The sequence below is a fragment of the Cheilinus undulatus genome, linkage group 4 (assembly GCF_018320785.1).
Source record: "Cheilinus undulatus linkage group 4, ASM1832078v1, whole genome shotgun sequence".
NCBI lineage: Eukaryota > Metazoa > Chordata > Actinopteri > Labriformes > Labridae > Cheilinus > Cheilinus undulatus.
This window is the reverse complement of record NC_054868.1, coordinates 263024-282236: the sequence shown is the minus strand read 5'-3', so window position 1 is coordinate 282236 and position 19213 is coordinate 263024. Positions and strand designations below refer to the sequence as shown.

At 46.3% G+C, this 19213-nt stretch overlaps 1 protein-coding gene across 1 annotated transcript in view; it reads left to right on the top strand.

The window, feature by feature from the left end:
• LOC121508520 (nidogen-1-like) overlaps positions 1-14936 on the top strand; it is a 70174-nt gene extending 55238 nt beyond the window's left edge. Inside the window, exons 15-20 of the mRNA XM_041785441.1 lie at positions 4412-4538; positions 4998-5169; positions 7462-7619; positions 8874-8997; positions 9300-9412; positions 11686-14936. Of these exons, the coding sequence (XP_041641375.1) occupies positions 4412-4538; positions 4998-5169; positions 7462-7619; positions 8874-8997; positions 9300-9412; positions 11686-11804 (813 nt within the window). The 3' untranslated portion in view covers positions 11805-14936. The remainder of the gene's footprint in view (positions 1-4411; positions 4539-4997; positions 5170-7461; positions 7620-8873; positions 8998-9299; positions 9413-11685) is intronic.
• Positions 14937-19213: the final 4277 nt, after the last annotated feature.

Genomic DNA, 19213 nt, shown 5'->3' with positions numbered 1-19213 from the left:
AGACCAGATCCACTACCTTGACCCGTTAGTCACTGAAACCAGACCAGATCGACTACCTAGACCCGTTAGTCACTGAAACCAGACCAGATCGACTACCTAGACCCGTTAGTCACTGAAACCAGACCAGATCGACTACCTAGACCCGTTAGTCACTGAAACCAGACCAGATCGACTACCTAGACCCGTTAGTCACTGAAACCAGACCAGATCAACTACCTAGACCTGTTAGTCACTGAAACCAGACCAGATCAACTACCTAGACCTGTTAGTCACTGAAACCAGACCAGATCGACTACCTAGACCTGTTAGTCACTGAAACCAGACCAGATCAACTACCTAGACCTGTTAGTCACTGAAACCAGACCAGATCAACTACCTAGACCTGTTAGTCACTGAAACCAGACCAGATCAACTACCTAGACCTGTTAGTCACTGAAACCAGACCAGATCAACTACCTAGACCTGTTAGTCACTGAAACCAGACCAGATCAACTACCTAGACCTGTTAGTCACTGAAACCAGACCAGATCAACTACCTAGACCTGTTAGTCACTGAAACCAGACCAGATCAACTACCTAGACCTGTTAGTCACTGAAACCAGACCAGATCAACTACCTAGACCTGTTAGTCACTGAAACCAGACCAGATCAACTACCTAGACCTGTTAGTCACTGAAACCAGACCAGATCAACTACCTAGACCTGTTAGTCACTGAAACCAGACCAGATCAACTACCTAGACCTGTTAGTCACTGAAACCAGACCAGATCGACTACCTAGACCTGTTAGTCACTGAAACCAGACCAGATCAACTACCTAGACCTGTTAGTCACTGAAACCAGACCAGATCAACTACCTAGACCTGTTAGTCACTGAAACCAGACCAGATCAACTACCTAGACCTGTTAGTCACTGAAACCAGACCAGATCAACTACTGTAGACCTGTTAGTCACTGAAACCAGACCAGATCAACTACCTAGACCTGTTAGTCACTGAAACCAGACCAGATCGACTACCTAGACCTGTTAGTCACTGAAACCGGACCAGATCAACTACCTAGACCTGTTAGTCACTGAAACCAGACCAGATCAACTACCTAGACATGTTAGTCACTGAAACCAGACCAGATCAACTACTGTAGACCTGTTAGTCACTGAAACCAGACCAGATCAACTACCTAGACCTGTTAGTCACTGAAACCAGACCAGATCAACTACCTAGACCTGTTAGTCACTGAAACCAGACCAGATCAACTACCTAGACCTGTTAGTCACTGAAACCGGACCAGATCAACTACCTAGACCTGTTAGTCACTGAAACCAGACCAGATCGACTACCTAGACCTGTTAGTCACTGAAACCACACCAGATCAACTACCTAGACCTGTTAGTCACTGAAACCACACCAGATCAACTACCTAGACCTGTTAGTCACTGAAACCAGACCAGATCAACTACCTAGACCTGTTAGTCACTGAAACCAGACCAGATCAACTACCTAGACCTGTTAGTCACTGAAACCAGACCAGATCAACTACCTAGACCTGTTAGTCACTGAAACCAGACCAGATCAACTACTGTAGACCTGTTAGTCACTGAAACCAGACCAGATCAACTACCTAGACCTGTTAGTCACTGAAACCGGACCAGATCAACTACCTAGACCTGTTAGTCACTGAAACCAGACCAGATCGACTACCTAGACCTGTTAGTCACTGAAACCAGACCAGATCGACTACCTAGACCTGTTAGTCACTGAAACCAGACCAGATCAACTACCTAGACATGTTAGTCACTGAAACCAGACCAGATCGACTACCTAGACCTGTTAGTCACTGAAACCAGACCAGATCGACTACCTAGACCTGTTAGTCACTGAAACCAGACCAGATCAACTACCTAGACCTGTTAGTCACTGAAACCAGACCAGATCAACTACCTAGACCTGTTAGTCACTGAAACCAGACCAGATCAACTACCTAGACCTGTTAGTCACTGAAACCAGACCAGATCAACTACCTAGACCTGTTAGTCACTGAAACCAGACCAGATCAACTACCTAGACCTGTTAGTCACTGAAACCAGACCAGATCAACTACCTAGACCTGTTAGTCACTGAAACCAGACCAGATCAACTACCTAGACATGTTAGTCACTGAAACCAGACCAGATCAACTACCTAGACCTGTTAGTCACTGAAACCAGACCAGATCAACTACCTAGACCTGTTAGTCACTGAAACCAGACCAGATCAACTACCTAGACCTGTTAGTCACTGAAACCAGACCAGATCGACTACCTAGACCTGTTAGTCACTGAAACCAGACCAGATCGACTACCTAGACCTGTTAGTCACTGAAACCGGACCAGATCGACTACCTAGACCTGTTAGTCACTGAAACCGGACCAGATCGACTACCTAGACCTGTTAGTCACTGAAACCGGACCAGATCGACTACCTAGACATGTTAGTCACTGAAACCGGACCAGATCGACTACCTAGACCTGTTAGTCACTGAAACCAGACCAGATCGACTACCTAGACCTGTTAGTCACTGAAACCAGACCAGATCGACTACCTAGACCTGTTAGTCACTGAAACCAGACCAGATCGACTACCTAGACCTGTTAGTCACTGAAACCAGACCAGATCGACTACCTAGACCTGTTAGTCACTGAAACCGGACCAGATCGACTACCTAGACCTGTTAGTCACTGAAACCGGACCAGATCGACTACCTAGACCTGTTAGTCACTGAAACCGGACCAGATCGACTACCTAGACCTGTTAGTCACTGAAACCGGACCAGATCGACTACCTAGACCTGTTAGTCACTGAAACCGGACCAGATCGACTACCTAGACCTGTTAGTCACTGAAACCGGACCAGATCGACTACCTAGACCTGTTAGTCACTGAAACCAGACCAGATCGACTACCTAGACATGTTAGTCACTGAAACCAGACCAGATCGACTACCTAGACCTGTTAGTCACTGAAACCGGACCAGATCGACTACCTAGACATGTTAGTCACTGAAACCGGACCAGATCGACTACCTAGACCTGTCAGTCACTGAAACCAGACCAGATCGACTACCTAGACCTGTCAGTCACTGAAACCAGACCAGATCGACTACCTAGACCTGTCAGTCACTGAAACCAGACCAGATCAACTACCTAGACCTGTCAGTCACTGAAACCAGACCAGATCAACTACTGTAGACCTGTTAGTCACTGAAACCAGACCAGATCAACTACTGTAGACATGTTAGTCACTGAAACCAGACCAGATCAACTACCTAGACCTGTTAGTCACTGAAACCAGACCAGATCAACTACCTAGACATGTTAGTCACTGAAACCAGACCAGATCAACTACCTAGACCTGTTAGTCACTGAAACCAGACCAGATCAACTACTGTAGACATGTTAGTCACTGAAACCAGACCAGATCAACTACCTAGACATGTTAGTCACTGAAACCAGACCAGATCAACTACCTAGACCTGTTAGTCACTGAAACCAGACCAGATCAACTACCTGGACCTGTTAGTCACTGAAACCAGACCAGATCAACTACTGTAGACATGTTAGTCACTGAAACCAGACCAGATCAACTACCTAGACATGTTAGTCACTGAAACCAGACCAGATCAACTACCTAGACCTGTTAGTCACTGAAACCAGACCAGATCAACTACTGTAGACATGTTAGTCACTGAAACCAGACCAGATCGACTACCTAGACCTGTTAGTCACTGAAACCAGACCAGATCAACTACTGTAGACATGTTAGTCACTGAAACCAGACCAGATCGACTACCTGGACCTGTTAGTCACTGAAACCAGACCAGATCAACTACTGTAGACATGTTAGTCACTGAAACCAGACCAGATCAGACTCCTCAAAGCCAAACTCTCCTGGATAATGGGGCTTTACTCAGACCCAGACTGACCCTGGCTTTTCTGAGCATGCTCAAAAGCCTCCATGCTGGCTTTAAGAGGAATGTCTCGCAGAAATGTCTTTAAACCCGCTATGAGCTGAGGGACAGCATGCACCTTAGAGCCAACTGTCTGACCCATGAGTTACTTCAGTAAACCTCTGCCTTATGTGAATCTACAGCGTTGTTGCTCTGACATGTGGACTCTGCTGGACTCTCCCTGGCCCTCCAGTGTTCGTCATGACTGTAGCTAAATCACTTCTGAGCGTCTCTGGTCGCCCTGAACAATCCTCTGATTGTTGTCCACCACATTTCAGCATCGGAAGCAGCTTTTCATCTCTGTCATGGAGCTCAGCGTTCACACAAAGTTCTCCATGGCGTCGGCGTCTTCGTGGGCTTCGAACAAAAGCCTCTTAGAAACGGCGCTCTGGTGAATGAGCGCGTCTGTCTCCTGTGTTTCCCCTCTAGGACCGCGTGGTGATCGCCCTGGCTTACGACTGCGTGGACAAGATGGTTTACTGGACCGACATCACCGGACCGGCCATCAGCAGGGCCAGGCTGAGCGGGGGCGACATCATCCCCGTCATCACTACAGGTAACATCAGGGACATGAAGGCACTACGGCAGGGGGTAGAGGACAAAAAAAGGTCAGGATGAATCTAGTTTTCTGAACCTCTATCTCCTCTGAAGTCTCCTCCTTTTATTCTGTCCAGAATCTATGATCAGTCATCATCAGCTCCAACAGAAAACCCTTAGTTCTGGTCTCCAGGGTCTCCTGAACTCCAACAGAAAACCCTTAGCTCTGGTCTCCAGGGTCTCCTGAACTCCAACAGAAAACCCTTAGCTCTGGTCTCCAGGGTCTCCTGAGAACATGGCAGCAGGAACGTTGACTAGAATAAAAATCCCTCTAGAGTTTGGGATAAGAACTCAGAGTGACACAGAAACTCCAGCACCATGTAGAATTTAGTTTGGCTGTTCTGGTGTCTCATAAAATCCTGCTGGGCCAAAAACCCTGTCTTTTCTTCTGAACTGTGTCTCTCCTGTTGGTCCTCAGAGCTCCAGAGTCCTGAGGGCATCGCCATAGACCACGTGTCCCGCCTCCTCTTCTGGACTGACTCCATGCGAGACACCGTGGAGGTCTCCAAACTGGACGGCAGCGATCGACGAGTCCTGTTCAACACCGACCTGGTCAACCCTCGACCCATCGTTACCAACCCGGCGTACGGGTGAGTGAATCCTGAAAAACCACACTAGCAGCGTCACTGGTGATAATGGTCTCAGACTAGTCTCACTGGTGATAATGGTCTCAGACTGGTCTCACTGGTGATAATGGTCTCAGACTGGTCTCACTGGTGATAATGGTCTCAGACTGGTCTAACTGGTGATAATGGTCTCAGACTGGTCTCACTGGTGATAATGGTCTCAGACTGGTCTCACTGGTGATAATGGTCTCAGACTGGTCTCACTGGTGATAATGGTCTCAGACTGGTCTCACTGGTGATAATGGTCTCAGGCTGGTCTAACTGGTGATAATGGTCTCAGACTGGTCTCACTGGTGATAATGGTCTCAGACTAGTCTCACTGGTGATAATGGTCTCAGGCTAGTCTCACTGGTGATAATGGTCTCAGACTAGTCTCACTGGTGATAATGGTCTCAGGCTGGTCTAACTGGTGATAATGGTCTCAGACTGGTCTCACTGGTGATAATGGTCTCAGACTAGTCTCACTGGTGATAATGGTCTCAGGCTGGTCTAACTGGTGATAATGGTCTCAGACTGGTCTCACTGGTGATAATGGTCTCAGACTGGTCTCACTGGTGATAATGGTCTCAGGCTGGTCTAACTGGTGATAATTGTCTCAGACTGGTCTCACTGGTGATAATGGTCTCAGACTGGTCTCACTGGTGATAATGGTCTCAGACTAGTCTCACTGGTGATAATGGTCTCAGACTGGTCTCACTGGTGATAATGGTCTCAGACTGGTCTCACTGGTGATAATGGTCTCAGACTGGTCTCACTGGTGATAATGGTCTCAGACTGGTCTCACTGGTGATAATGGTCTCAGGCTGGTCTAACTGGTGATAATGGTCTCAGACTGGTCTCACTGGTGATAATGGTCTCAGACTAGTCTCACTGGTGATAATGGTCTCAGGCTGGTCTAACTGGTGATAATGGTCTCAGACTGGTCTCACTGGTGATAATGGTCTCAGACTGGTCTCACTGGTGATAATGGTCTCAGACTAGTCTCACTGGTGATAATGGTCTCAGGCTGGTCTAACTGGTGATAATGGTCTCAGACTGGTCTCACTGGTGATAATGGTCTCAGACTGGTCTCACTGGTGATAATGGTCTCAGGCTGGTCTAACTGGTGATAATTGTCTCAGACTGGTCTCACTGGTGATAATGGTCTCAGGCTGGTCTAACTGGTGATAATGGTCTCAGACTGGTCTCACTGGTGATAATGGTCTCAGACTAGTCTCACTGGTGATAATGGTCTCAGGCTGGTCTAACTGGTGATAATGGTCTCAGACTGGTCTCACTGGTGATAATGGTCTCAGACTGGTCTCACTGGTGATAATGGTCTCAGACTGGTCTCACTGGTGATAATGGTCTCAGACTGGTCTCACTGGTGATAATGGTCTCAGGCTGGTCTAACTGGTGATAATGGTCTCAGACTGGTCTCACTGGTGATAATGGTCTCAGACTAGTCTCACTGGTGATAATGGTCTCAGGCTGGTCTAACTGGTGATAATGGTCTCAGACTGGTCTCACTGGTGATAATGGTCTCAGACTGGTCTCACTGGTGATAATGGTCTCAGACTGGTCTCACTGGTGATAATGGTCTCAGACTAGTCTCACTGGTGATAATGGTCTCAGACTGGTCTCACTGGTGATAATGGTCTCAGACTGGTCTCACTGGTGATAATGGTCTCAGACTAGTCTCACTGGTGATAATGGTCTCAGACTGGTCTCACTGGTGATAATGGTCTCAGACTGGTCTCACTGGTGATAATGGTCTCAGGCTGGTCTAACTGGTGATAATGGTCTCAGACTGGTCTCACTGGTGATAATGGTCTCAGACTAGTCTCACTGGTGATAATGGTCTCAGGCTGGTCTAACTGGTGATAATGGTCTCAGACTGGTCTCACTGGTGATAATGGTCTCAGACTGGTCTCACTGGTGATAATGGTCTCAGGCTGGTCTAACTGGTGATAATGGTCTCAGACTGGTCTCACTGGTGATAATGGTCTCAGACTGGTCTCACTGGTGATAATGGTCTCAGACTAGTCTCACTGGTGATAATGGTCTCAGACTGGTCTCACTGGTGATAATGGTCTCAGGCTGGTCTAACTGGTGATAATGGTCTCAGACTGGTCTCACTGGTGATAATGGTCTCAGACTGGTCTCACTGGTGATAATGGTCTCAGACTGGTCTCACTGGTGATAATGGTCTCAGACTGGTCTCACTGGTGATAATGGTCTCAGGCTGGTCTAACTGGTTTTGTTATGGCGCTGCAGACGGATCTTCTGGGCGGACTGGAACAGAGACGGACCAAAGATTGAGATGTCCAACATGGATGGGACAGACAGGACCGTGCTGGTAAAGGATGAGCTGGGGCTTCCAAATGGTCTGACCTTTGACCCTGACAATCAGCAGCTGTGCTGGGCAGATGCAGGTGAGACACCTTGACCCAAACCCCCACCACAGAATCAGTTAGATCCTCTACCCAGAGACCATCATGATGCTGTTGGTCCTCGTGTTTATTTGTGTCTCACTGATGGTGAACAGCTGGTTGGTTGGATGGCTGGTGGACTAGTGGAATGGTTGGTTGGTTGGTTGGTTGGTTGGTTGGTTGATGGATTGGCTGGTTGGTTGGTTGGTTGGTTGGTTGGTGGACTAGTGGAATGGTTGGTTGGTTGATGGATTGGTGGAATGGTTGGTTGATGGGTTGGCTGGTTGGATGTTTGGTTGGTTGGTTGGCTGGTTGGATGTTTGGTTGGTTGGTTGATGGGTTGGCTGGTTGGATGTTTGGTTGGTTGGTTGGTGGACTAGTGGAATGGTTGGTTGGTTGATGGATTGGTGGAATGGTTGGTTGATGGGTTGGCTGGTTGGATGTTTGGTTGGTTGGTTGGTGGACTAGTGGAATGGTTGGTTGGTTGATGGATTGGTGGAATGGTTGGTTGATGGGTTGGCTGGTTGGATGTTTGGTTGGTTGGTTGGTGGACTAGTGGAATGGTTGGTTGGTTGATGGATTGGTGGAATGGTTGGTTGATGGGTTGGCTGGTTGGATGTTTGGTTGGTTGGTTGGTGGACTAGTGGAATGGTTGGTTGGTTGATGGATTGGTGGAATGGTTGGTTGATGGGTTGGCTGGTTGGATGTTTGGTTGGTTGGTTGGTGGACTAGTGGAATGGTTGGTTGGTTGATGGATTGGTGGAATGGTTGGTTGATGGGTTGGCTGGTTGGATGTTTGGTTGGTTGGTTGGTGGACTAGTGGAATGGTTGGTTGGTTGATGGATTGGTGGAATGGTTGGTTGATGGGTTGGCTGGTTGGATGTTTAGTTTGTTGGTTGGTTGGTGGACTGGTTGGTTGGTTGGTTGATGGGTTGGTTGGATGGACAGATAGTTGATTGGTGAAATGATAGGCAGGTTGGTTGGTTGACGTGGATTTATTAATTGACTGATGGATTGATTGGATGGATGTTGACTGGGTGGTTGGTTGATTCATTTATTGTGTGTTCGATGGTTGGATGGTTTATTGATTTGTAGGTCATTTTTAATGGTTCAGTGGTTGGATGGTTGATCGGTAGGAAGGTCAGCTGGATGGTTTATTGATTGATTGTCTGGTTTGTTAACTGACAGATTGGTTGGTCGGCTGATTTGGTTGATTGTGTGATTGGTTTATTGATCTATCGTTTGATTGGTCCTCAGGTACCCGTAAGGTGGAGTGTATGGATCCTCACCGCCGGCTGAGGAGGCAGGTGGTTGAAGGGATCCAGTATCCATTCTCTCTCGTCTCCTTTGGAAGGAACCTTTACTACACGGACTGGAGGAGGTAACACACACACATCATCTTCATCATCATCATCCTCATCAGCCTTTGGGCCAGTTTCAGGTGGCTCCAGTGAAAAATGTAAAGAGATAGTTTAGATTAAAGGTCCGTGTGTAAGACCGGGGCTAGTTTTAGGTGTTTAAAGTCCCAGTGAAGCCCCGCCCCCTTCATCCTAGAACTAAAATAAAACATGATTTTAAAGAAGCAGCCTCCTGGGTCTCTGAGCTCGCTGTTTGACTGAAACGCTCTCATCAAAGTTTAACGGCGTGTTGATCTGATGGTTCAACGTCTCTCTTTGGTTTCAGGGAGGCGGTGATCGCCGTGGACAGTCAGACGGATACAGAGACAGAAGAGTTCCTGCCGCAGAGACGCTCCCGGCTGTACGGCATCACCACCACGCCCACGCAGTGTCCACAAGGTACGCTTCAGCCTGAGTTCACATCACGGACCGGGCCGGGCCGGGGTTTGGGCTCGTTTGCAGGTTTTGTAATTTTGATGCTGCTTCAGGGCTAAATCCCCCGCAGGGACGGTCAAGGTCTGGAGGAATTTTGTTTCTTTCTTTTTGTCAAACTGACAAAGCCAAACTGAGTCTGATTTAGGGCTGCAGAAACCAGGACCAGGACCACCTCTGTGCACTCGCTGACCGCAGTAATTGGTTCCAGGCACGTATAGCTCATGGCTGGATATAAGCGTGGGAACTGCAGGCAGAGCGAGCTCGGGGGAGCCAGCTGTGGATAACGAGGCTCACATCTGGCTCTGAGCCCTGAACGGAACAGCAGAAGTCCACCTGCTGCTTCCTGATGATGGACGGTCCGCTCCGGCCCTGCAGCCCTGGTCCAGGGTTTCTGTTTGACTTGGCAGCACGTTTAAAAACCGACTCAGAGTTTGTGAACGTTCAAGATCTGATAACAGACTCATTACAGCAGATGGTATGGGGGGGGGGGGGTCCTATCTGTGAGTAAATCTGGTCTAGGGTCTTTAGAAGTTAAAGTGCTGCTGTTTAAATCTGGATCTGGGTCCAGAGGACTCTCAGGTCTGGGTGTGATAGTTTAAATGCTTCAAGATGGAACTGAACACGTGAAAGTTCTTTAACAGAGTCCACTTAAGGGACAGGCCTTATATGGGGGTCAAAACCAGTCTCTTAGGGCACTGGTTTTAAGTGGTCTAGGTTTGGGACTAACCACAGGTTCCATCATGGCAAATCTCTGATCTATTTTCAGGACATCAGATTTATTCCATAAAAGATGGGACAGCTTTGACACAGAGACAGAATATGAAGAACATTCCCAGCAAAGATGGCTGAAGGTTTCTGGGAAAAATAGCAGATAAAATCCAAACTCTTTCTAAAATATTAACCAAGACAGGGTTCTGGATTAAGTCCTGAAGGTCCCTCATTCCTAGGGAAATTTTCTTCCAAAGAGAAGCGTACCAAAGGTTTCTGAAGAAAGGCCCCAGAAAAACTCTTAAATCTAGAATAATCCCTACCCTTTCTGGGAAAATTGCCCTCATTATTTTTTAAATCTTGGGTTAAATCTGTGAGTTTGGATAAACTCACTGAAGAATTCTGCAAAGCTGTTTTATTTGATTTCTGTCTTTAAGGAATTAAAACACTAAAAGGATACTTGGATAAATATCACCACCCAGCTAATACAGATCCATGACCCCCTTTTGGGTCCTGACCCACCAGTTGAGAACCACTGCATTTCTGCATTTTCTAAACCCAACAATCAAAAACAATTAAGGTCGTTGAAAACAGCTACGGAGGCCTGCAGGCTCAGTTATGGAGAGTTAGAGCCTGATAAAGTCACATGATTAAATCATACCCCCCACAGCTGTGGTAAGACCCCTAGACTCCCCTTAGACCCCCTAAACTAAGACCTCGTCCACATGAGACAAAAATGATTGATTTATTCTACCTTTTTTAAAAGTCGTCTGTAAACACGACGTCGTTTCACCGATAACGCCATGGCGGCCGTGACCGTCAAAAACTTCTGGAAACACTCAACAAACTGAAGAAATGTTTGGAAATGATCAACCAATCAGGACAGGAATGAGAGCAGAAATGGTCCGTGTCTATAAAGAGACCAGCCTGTAGTCTGCCATTATGGTTGATGTGGGCGGGGTTAGCATGTGCGTGTTAGACACGTGGGCGGTACCATGTGGACGCCACGCCTCAGTTATGGAAGGGGTGCTTGGTCTGACCTTCCTCTTGTATGACATCACGCTGTCAGACTGTTTATCAGATGGTGTATTTAGGTGTCGTGGGAATTATCACACATGATTACTACAACAACTGAAGGTTATTAGAGCCCTGTAATCCTGTATACTGGGTATACTGGGAGGGTTTAATGGGAATAAAAACTGGACACAGCCCAGTCCCAGCGTTCACCTCCAGACCTGCTGTTTTTAATCCGGGATGAAGAGACATAAAAAACTTCAGTTTTGAAATCTGGAACAGTTATTTCAGTGTTTCTTGAACATTTCTAACAGAATAAAGCTCTTTTCTTTACTTCTGGTTTGTTTCACGCTCAGACTTAGCGGTTTGTTCCTGTTTAGCATGTTAGCATCAAAGCATTATTATTTTATTATTTAACCCTCCATAAATGTTGGTACGGCCCCCAGCCGTCTCCGTGTCTCTGAACGCTCTGATGGCGCTAAAATCCTCCTGACTCAGTCTTTCTCTCCTTCCAGCCTACAACTACTGCTCCAACAACGGCGGCTGCTCTCACCTCTGTCTGCCGCGGCTCGGCGGCTTCACGTGTCGCTGCCCGGACGCCGCCGCCGGCAGCTGTGAGGAGAGAAACCTGTGAGGTCTGCAGAGCGACGAGAACGCCGCCACCGCTGCTGCCGAGAGAAACGAAACACACTTAACTGAATCCACGTGTTTTCTACTTTTCTTACTTGAACTGAACATTTCTACGGTCATTTTAGAGTTTTATGTTTTTATTTTTGGCCCTAAAAAGCTGTTCAGACCTCGCCTCGTCTACGACGCCACATTACAGCACAAACACAGGGACGCCGTCCTGTTCACGCCACATTTATAGATGATGTCGTGTTTCTGACAGCTGAGGGTTTAAAGGTACCAAATGATGAACGTTATGTTAGTTTTGACTGTTTTTAGTGTTTTTACCGCTCTGCTCTGACAGATTTCTGCGAAAACAATCCGAGTCTTAGATTCAGCGACAGAAACCCTCGACTCTGATGGTCGGCTCACTCTGGGAACAAAGAAGTTTAAACGTTTTTATGCTTTAAGGTGGAAATTCAGGTGATTTTAAACCTGGCCAAGGTTTAGAATAAGGGACCACTATTCCTGAGATCAGCAGTGTCGGGTTTAAACTTTGATTTGATCCTGTGAAAATATAACCATAGAAAAAACCTGTTTGATATAACAGCATTGGCGGTAAAGTAGGGATGCACCGATCCACTTCTTTTCAGTTCTGATCTGATTCCAATAAACATGTGCCGATACGATACTGATTCAGATAGATAGATATATATATGAATATATATATATATATATATATATATATATATATAGCTCCGCCCACCTCCATGGCCTCCTCCTTAAAACTCCTCCTAGTCTTGAGCTGAGGACGGCCCCCTTCCTCTCATAAGGCAAATTTACTAAACAGAAAACCAACATTGAGTTTTCATAGGTTTCTCGTGATGGAGAAAAGCTGCTAAAAGGGCACTTCCACATTCAGGCTGGAGGCGGGAACCCTGTGGTGCCTTTTTGTTGCATTTCTCCATCATTCTAAGAAGTTCCAAATGAAAACTAAACGTTGGTTCTCTGTTTGGTAATTAGGGGTCCTTTTTTGAAAAACGACCAGCAGTAAAGAGCAGAGGGGGCGGAGCTAGGTTTAAAAAAGGAAATGACATTATCTGGCTGTGGTATCAAACAGGAACCAGTATGGTTTGATTTTCTCTAGAATAATTTCTAAGTTTAAGATTCTGGCATTGTGACGGTGCTTTAAACATTCTGTTAGTTTTAGTAGAACTGATCTACAGCTAAGCCCCGCCCCCTTAGCTCTGACTGCCTGCACGCTGTCTAAGCTCATGTTAGTGGTTTTCTTTTGGGGGAGAGTTTAGAGTTTATGTGTGTCAGAAACGACCGCGGTTCGACCATTTTCAGGATTATTGCCGTCTCCAGCCCGGCTGAGTGTTGAGCTGTGAGAGATGTGATTGGCCTGATGTTTTGGAGGGCGGGGCTTAGCGATAGCTCAGTCTTGTTGGGTTCTGTGTGAAATACAGGGATCTTCATGTGTATGAGTTTTTTATGATGTGACTAACGTTGAAACCAAAGATGAATGAGGCTGGTGTTCATGTTTTCATCTTATAAATGAAGTTTTAATCTGATTTGTGGTTCTAGTGATCTTATACCATAGTGTTGGATGATTTGACTCTGGTGCGTGTTCTTCCTCACGTTTTTAGTCGGACCACTAACAGAACCAGCCGTCCTGGTTTTAATAAGGGCTAAATGAGATTTATTCAGTTGTTTCTGACTCAGTGTATTTTATATGAATGTGTAAATAATCTCCTTCTATGCAGACGATGTTCTGATGTCTTAAAGTTGCTAATGTTAGCCTGAGACCTACCTGATGATGAAGGTGGTGGTATTCTAGAGGTAAAGGTGATGAAGCCCCTCCATGACCTTTCATGTAAATCATCTAGAACTAGAACCAGATTTAGGACCCTGGTTGTAAACGTCGACTAAATGCAAAGAAAACAGAACAAATGTCAAAGACAGCGGCTCCGTCCCATTTCTAACTGCTTGTTTTTGGCGCCCCCTTGTCCTCTGTAGCTGTGAAATGGAACGATCCTTCCTGTTCCTGCTAGCCGTTGATGTTAGCGGATGTGACGATGATTCCGGACCTTTCTACTACAGGGGGTTTTCTAAAGGGCCTGTTTGACATCTAAGGGACCAGGAAGCTTTGTTATTAGATTGTTGTCCGAATGTTCAAGTCTTGCTGATGTTTGCAAGGCTTTCTGGGAGATTTCCCACCACACTCTATTCGAAGGGTACCTCTGGAAAGTCTTTAGACCACATAGTCCCAGGACTTCACCCTACCCCTCTATTCTAACAAGTACCGGGACGTGGATGTGAAGGTGCTAAATGTAGAGGTCGGCTACGTGGTCAAGGTCCAGGGTTGGACCGGGCCTGAGACCACGACCTCGGTAGCATTTCAGCTTCACCTGAACAGAAATGGTTATGAGGGCCTGAAAGGTTAGAGTTCAAGGGTCAAAACGTCTGCGGTACAGCCTGCAAGTATGAGATGGGAATGAATGTTGGCCTCCAGTTTAGAGGCTAGCGGAGCCTTTTTAACAGCTTTTCACCTTCATGTTGTCACAAACATGCTTTTAAAGGACACGCTGATACACTAGCTCACTAACTGGTGGAGTACTGGTTAGACTGGAATGTATGTGAGAGGCAAGGATGGAATATTTGTGAAGCTGGGGATGTTGGGGGCTATTTCCTTCAAGTTTAGCCAAATAACTAAGGAGGCACTCATGTATGAGGGAGGCGTTTACATGACGGGGACATGACGGGGCTCAGGTGTCTGGTGGACTATGACGCTCATGTATGAGGGAGGCGTTTACATGACGGGGCTCAGGTGTCTGGTGGACTATGACGCTGATGTATGAGGGAGGCGTTTACATGACGGGGGCATGACGGGGCTCAGGTGTGCAGGTAGAGAACAGGTAGGTGGGTGTGGCATTGGCAGACCCAGCTCAGGTTTAAATAAAACCTCCTCAGGGAGGACACGGATCAGTCCAGCAGGGCTGTAACTCATCAGCGACTGTGAAATAGATCAGTGATTCTGGTTTCCTATGAAGGTCCTAGACTAGAGCGGGGGGTCCTGCAGAGGCTCTGAGGATAGAGGAACTGTTGTGTGAACATGGAAAACTGTAGCGACCACAGAGGAACATTAACCACCTGTACAGCCTCAATAAAACATTTTATAAAAACAGACTGTCTGGTGTCCTCTCTCTAACCTTCCAGACTCCACTGGATCATCAACGATGATGACGATGATGATGATGACACTTTTGGTTACTAGTACGTTTAATCACAGATATAATCAGCCTTAACTGTCTGTAAAACAACTGTATACATGAAATGCATTTGTGTAAAAGCTTAGATGGCAGTGAAACACTAAAATAACCCTAAACTATCGTGTCATTGCAGTTTAAAAACACTATCCTGGTTTGAATTCTGGGCCAAACTGAAGGAAGTTAGCATTACATTAGCATCCTGGCAGCACTGTATTTAGGGTCCGAGGACCCCTTCTGTTCGGGCAAGGACCCTATTGTATCTGGTCTGTCTCTTTCTTCTTATTATTATTCCCACGCCTCTTTGAACCTTAATTTGACCCCCTAAACACACTCAAAAACTCACCAAAATTGGCACACACCTCAGATTCGGCGAAAAATTTGATCAAATGAAAAAATTAACCCCAAAAATGCCAAAATGTGCTCTCTAGCGCCACCTAGGCACACTAAAACGGCCCTCACGGCCAGAAGGAATGTCGTAGAGAGATCAAACCAACTTTGAAACATTCGTCTCATCGAGACCCACAAATCACGTGCTGACACCCCTAACCTATCTCAAACAGGAAGCCGGCAATTTGCCTTTCAAAATAAAATTTTCCAGGAAAAAAGGGCTCCGAACAAAATGTAAAGGCTCATAGGCCGTAAATCGTATCAGCTTGAACCTCACAGAGAAGACACACTAGGCCATGCTGATCAAAAGCTCTGAAGGAATTTGTTGTTTCTCAAACAGTTTCCGAATTACAAGCCCTCAAAATTGGTCAACCCCAAAGAAGCCCTCCCTGCTGCTCCCATTCAAATGAATGGAGTGGTGGAAATTCTGATACGCATCAGCTGTGGCAGCTGGGCTTCTACACAAAAAACCAAAGGTCCTACAGCTTTAACAATTACATGGATGGATTCCTGACAAAATTTACTACAAAAATATCTTATTTTTACAGAGATTTGGTTAAAATTGTGGCATCTGTGAGGTGAGATTCAAAAAGATTTCAGTTAATTTCACTCCTGATCAAGAGAGCAGTTAGGGATGATGTCATCCACTGATTGACAGATGAAAGCACCTGGAATGCAGGCATTAGTTACCATAGCAACCAGGGGAAGCCCCTTAATGAGCTCTGATCACGCACACACATGGAGCTGTTCCAATAAAGCAGCCCATTTAAACAATGCTGTAACAGGATGGTGGGACTGTGGGTGGCTTCTCATCCACATACAGTCCCCCATAAAGTCTTTGGCAACGTCAGCCGCCAAAGACAGCCACACATATAACCCATATGAAGTGAATGGGAGAGATGGTGCATTTGTGTGTGTGTTAGCGCGCGAAGTGAGCATGAGTGTGTGTTTGTGTGTCTTACAGATGCAGGTTTTTTGAACATTACAATAAGCTTACCGTGCAGCTGGTCATGTGACTCACTGAAGGCGGGAAAATGGAATGTGTAATACACACCCATTATAATGTCTGAGGCTCCTGACAGAGCTGCAGGGACACACCTCAGACTAACTTTGAGCAGGTCAAAGGGTCAAAGAGTGATGAAACCCTCAAAGTGGAGGTCAAACGGGCATGAGGGACGTGCGACATACCGAGGACCCGTCCAATGCTGCTTTCAGCTTTTAATTGTTTTTTAATTCAAAGTAATTCTAAATGTGTTATTGAGAATAAGTCACAGTCTGGCCCCCCTCAGCCCCCATCCCTGGTCTAAACCCTCAGGCTCCTTTAGGTCTGGGGTTCTCAACCTTTTCAGCCCCCAAAATACAGAGAGACCCAGCACCCCCACTGTACCTGAAGGAGGTTAAACACAGCCAGGATTATTCTAGAATAGTCACGTGGAGACAAGGCTGTCTATGAGGGGGGATAAAGGGGGGAGCTTTCTGGGGCCCAGCCAAACTGGAGGCCAGCAAAATCCTGGTCCACTGTAAAGTCAAGCTGTGGTATTTTATATTTAACCTGAATAATAACCACTCTTAATAGAGAAACACATTTTAATTCATTTGTGCAGTAAGTACACCTCTTTAAAAGTAAATCCTTTTGTTAAAAACAGAATTAAAATACGTCAAAAATAACTTAAATGGGTTAGTAATGGCAAAAATGGTGGGAGAGGTGGTGAAATTAGATTTTAAAAGGAGCAGAAATGGGTTAGAAGTGCCAGAGATTAAATAGAAGTGGCAAAAATTAACCAAAGAAATGGCAAAAATGGGTTTAAGTGACAAAAATGTGCATATTAAGTAGTAAAAGAGGATTCTAAAGTGGCTGAAATGGTTTTAAATTTGGTGAAAAGGATGAAAATTGATACAAACTGGCAAAAAAGGGACAGCTGAGGCAGAAATAGTCAGAAACTGGCACAAATGGGCATATGAAATTGCAAAAGAGGTTAATAGTGTCAATAATGTGTCAGCAGAGCCAACAATAGGCAGAGAGTGGCCAGATTTGGTTTAGAAGTGGCAAAAACAGGCAGAAAAAGTGGTGGAAAGGGTTTAAAATGGACAAAAATGGGTTTTCAGTGGCCAAATGTGTTTAAATTGGCAAAATTTGTGGGAAAAGGTAATAAAAAAGTGTTAAAATTAGGCTAAATGGGTGTAAAGTGTAATTTGAAAATGTTATTTTTTTTAAAGCATCTGACCTCCTAAAATAACAGACCTCCTATCAGTGTCTCAGGACCCCCCAGTGTTGAGAACCCCTGCTCTAGACCAACATGAGGGCTTAACTGAGCTGAGGGAAACAGGAGCCAGAGTGTCCTGGTGCTGTTAGAAGGTCTCTGCTCTGAAGGTTTAAGACCTCAAACAGGTCCTCTTAAAAACTGATCCACTATCACAGTGTAAGTCATTGAATGAGTCTGGGCATGTGCAGTCACAGAGCTCTGTCTGCTGCCCTCTAGTGGTGAATGCTAGGAATGCTAGGAAGACTGAGGAGCGTTCTCCTTCATCTCATCACGCCTGTGGTTCAGTCCTAGGAGGAAACATCTGACCTGCTTCTCTCAGACTCTTCTTTAAACTGTATTTACAAGGCTGTGAAAAGGAATTACCCCCTTCCTGATTTCTCCCTTTTTTATTTGTCAAACTTCAATGACATTCTCCTGCTAGAGAGCAGAGTTCATGGTTCTAGTGGTCCAGGTCCTGGTCTAGACCATCACACTACCACCACCACGTCTGACTGCTGGTCTGATGTTCTCCTGATGAAATGCTGGGTCAGCTCTAGACCAGATGGAACGGGACGCACACCTTCCAGAACTTCAGTCTTCTTGCTCAGCAGTGGTTCTGGTCTTGGAACTCTCCCATGATGCCGTTGTTGTCCAGTCTCTGATGGTTGAATCATGACCTCTGACCTTAGCTGAGTCAGTGAGGCCTGCAGGTCTTTAGATGTGGTTCTGGGTTCTTCTGGGACCTCCTGGATGAGTCGTCCATGTTCTCTTGGAGTCATGTTGGTAGGCCAGCCACTCCTGGGAAGGTCCACCACTGTTCACAGTTTTCTCCATTTGTGGGTAATGGCTCTCAGAGTCCCAAAGCCTTAGAAATGTCTTAGTGACTTAGTTCCTCATCTGTTCTTCTCTAGATGGTTCCACGATGTGTTGGAGATCTTCTACTTCACTGTCAGACCGGTTCTAGTTAAGGGGTTCTGGATCCATCAGGTCTGGCAGGGATCAGGTCTGGGTGTGGATAGTTGATTCATGATTTAACAGTAGTTTGATCTGAAACACTGAAGTGTGACAAACATCAGGAAGGAGGACATACTTTTCTATAGCATTAATCTTTTGTTGTCTGGGGTCTCCAGCCTCTTTGATTTCTTTATTCCTGGACCACCTGGACATCTCAGGTGCAGCAGAGAAGAGAGCTGATCCCTGAACCAGCCTCAGAGAAAGCCAGAGAGGGCAGACCTGTGGGAGATCTCTGCTGGGAGGCAGAGAGGGGCCTGGTCTACCCAGGCTGGTTCACCTGGGTGTCTGAAGAAAACACCTGATGACCCCAGGTCAGCACATTAGAGCTGGGGTTCTCAACCTTTTCAGCCCGCAACCCCATAATAAAGGTGCCAGAGACCAGGGACCCCAAAAATAAAGGTGCCAGAGACCGGGGACCCCCAAAATAAAGGTGCCAGATACCGGGACCCCCAGAATAAAGGTGCCAGAGACCGGGGACCCCCAAAATAAAGGTACCAGAGACCGGGACCCCCAGAATAAAG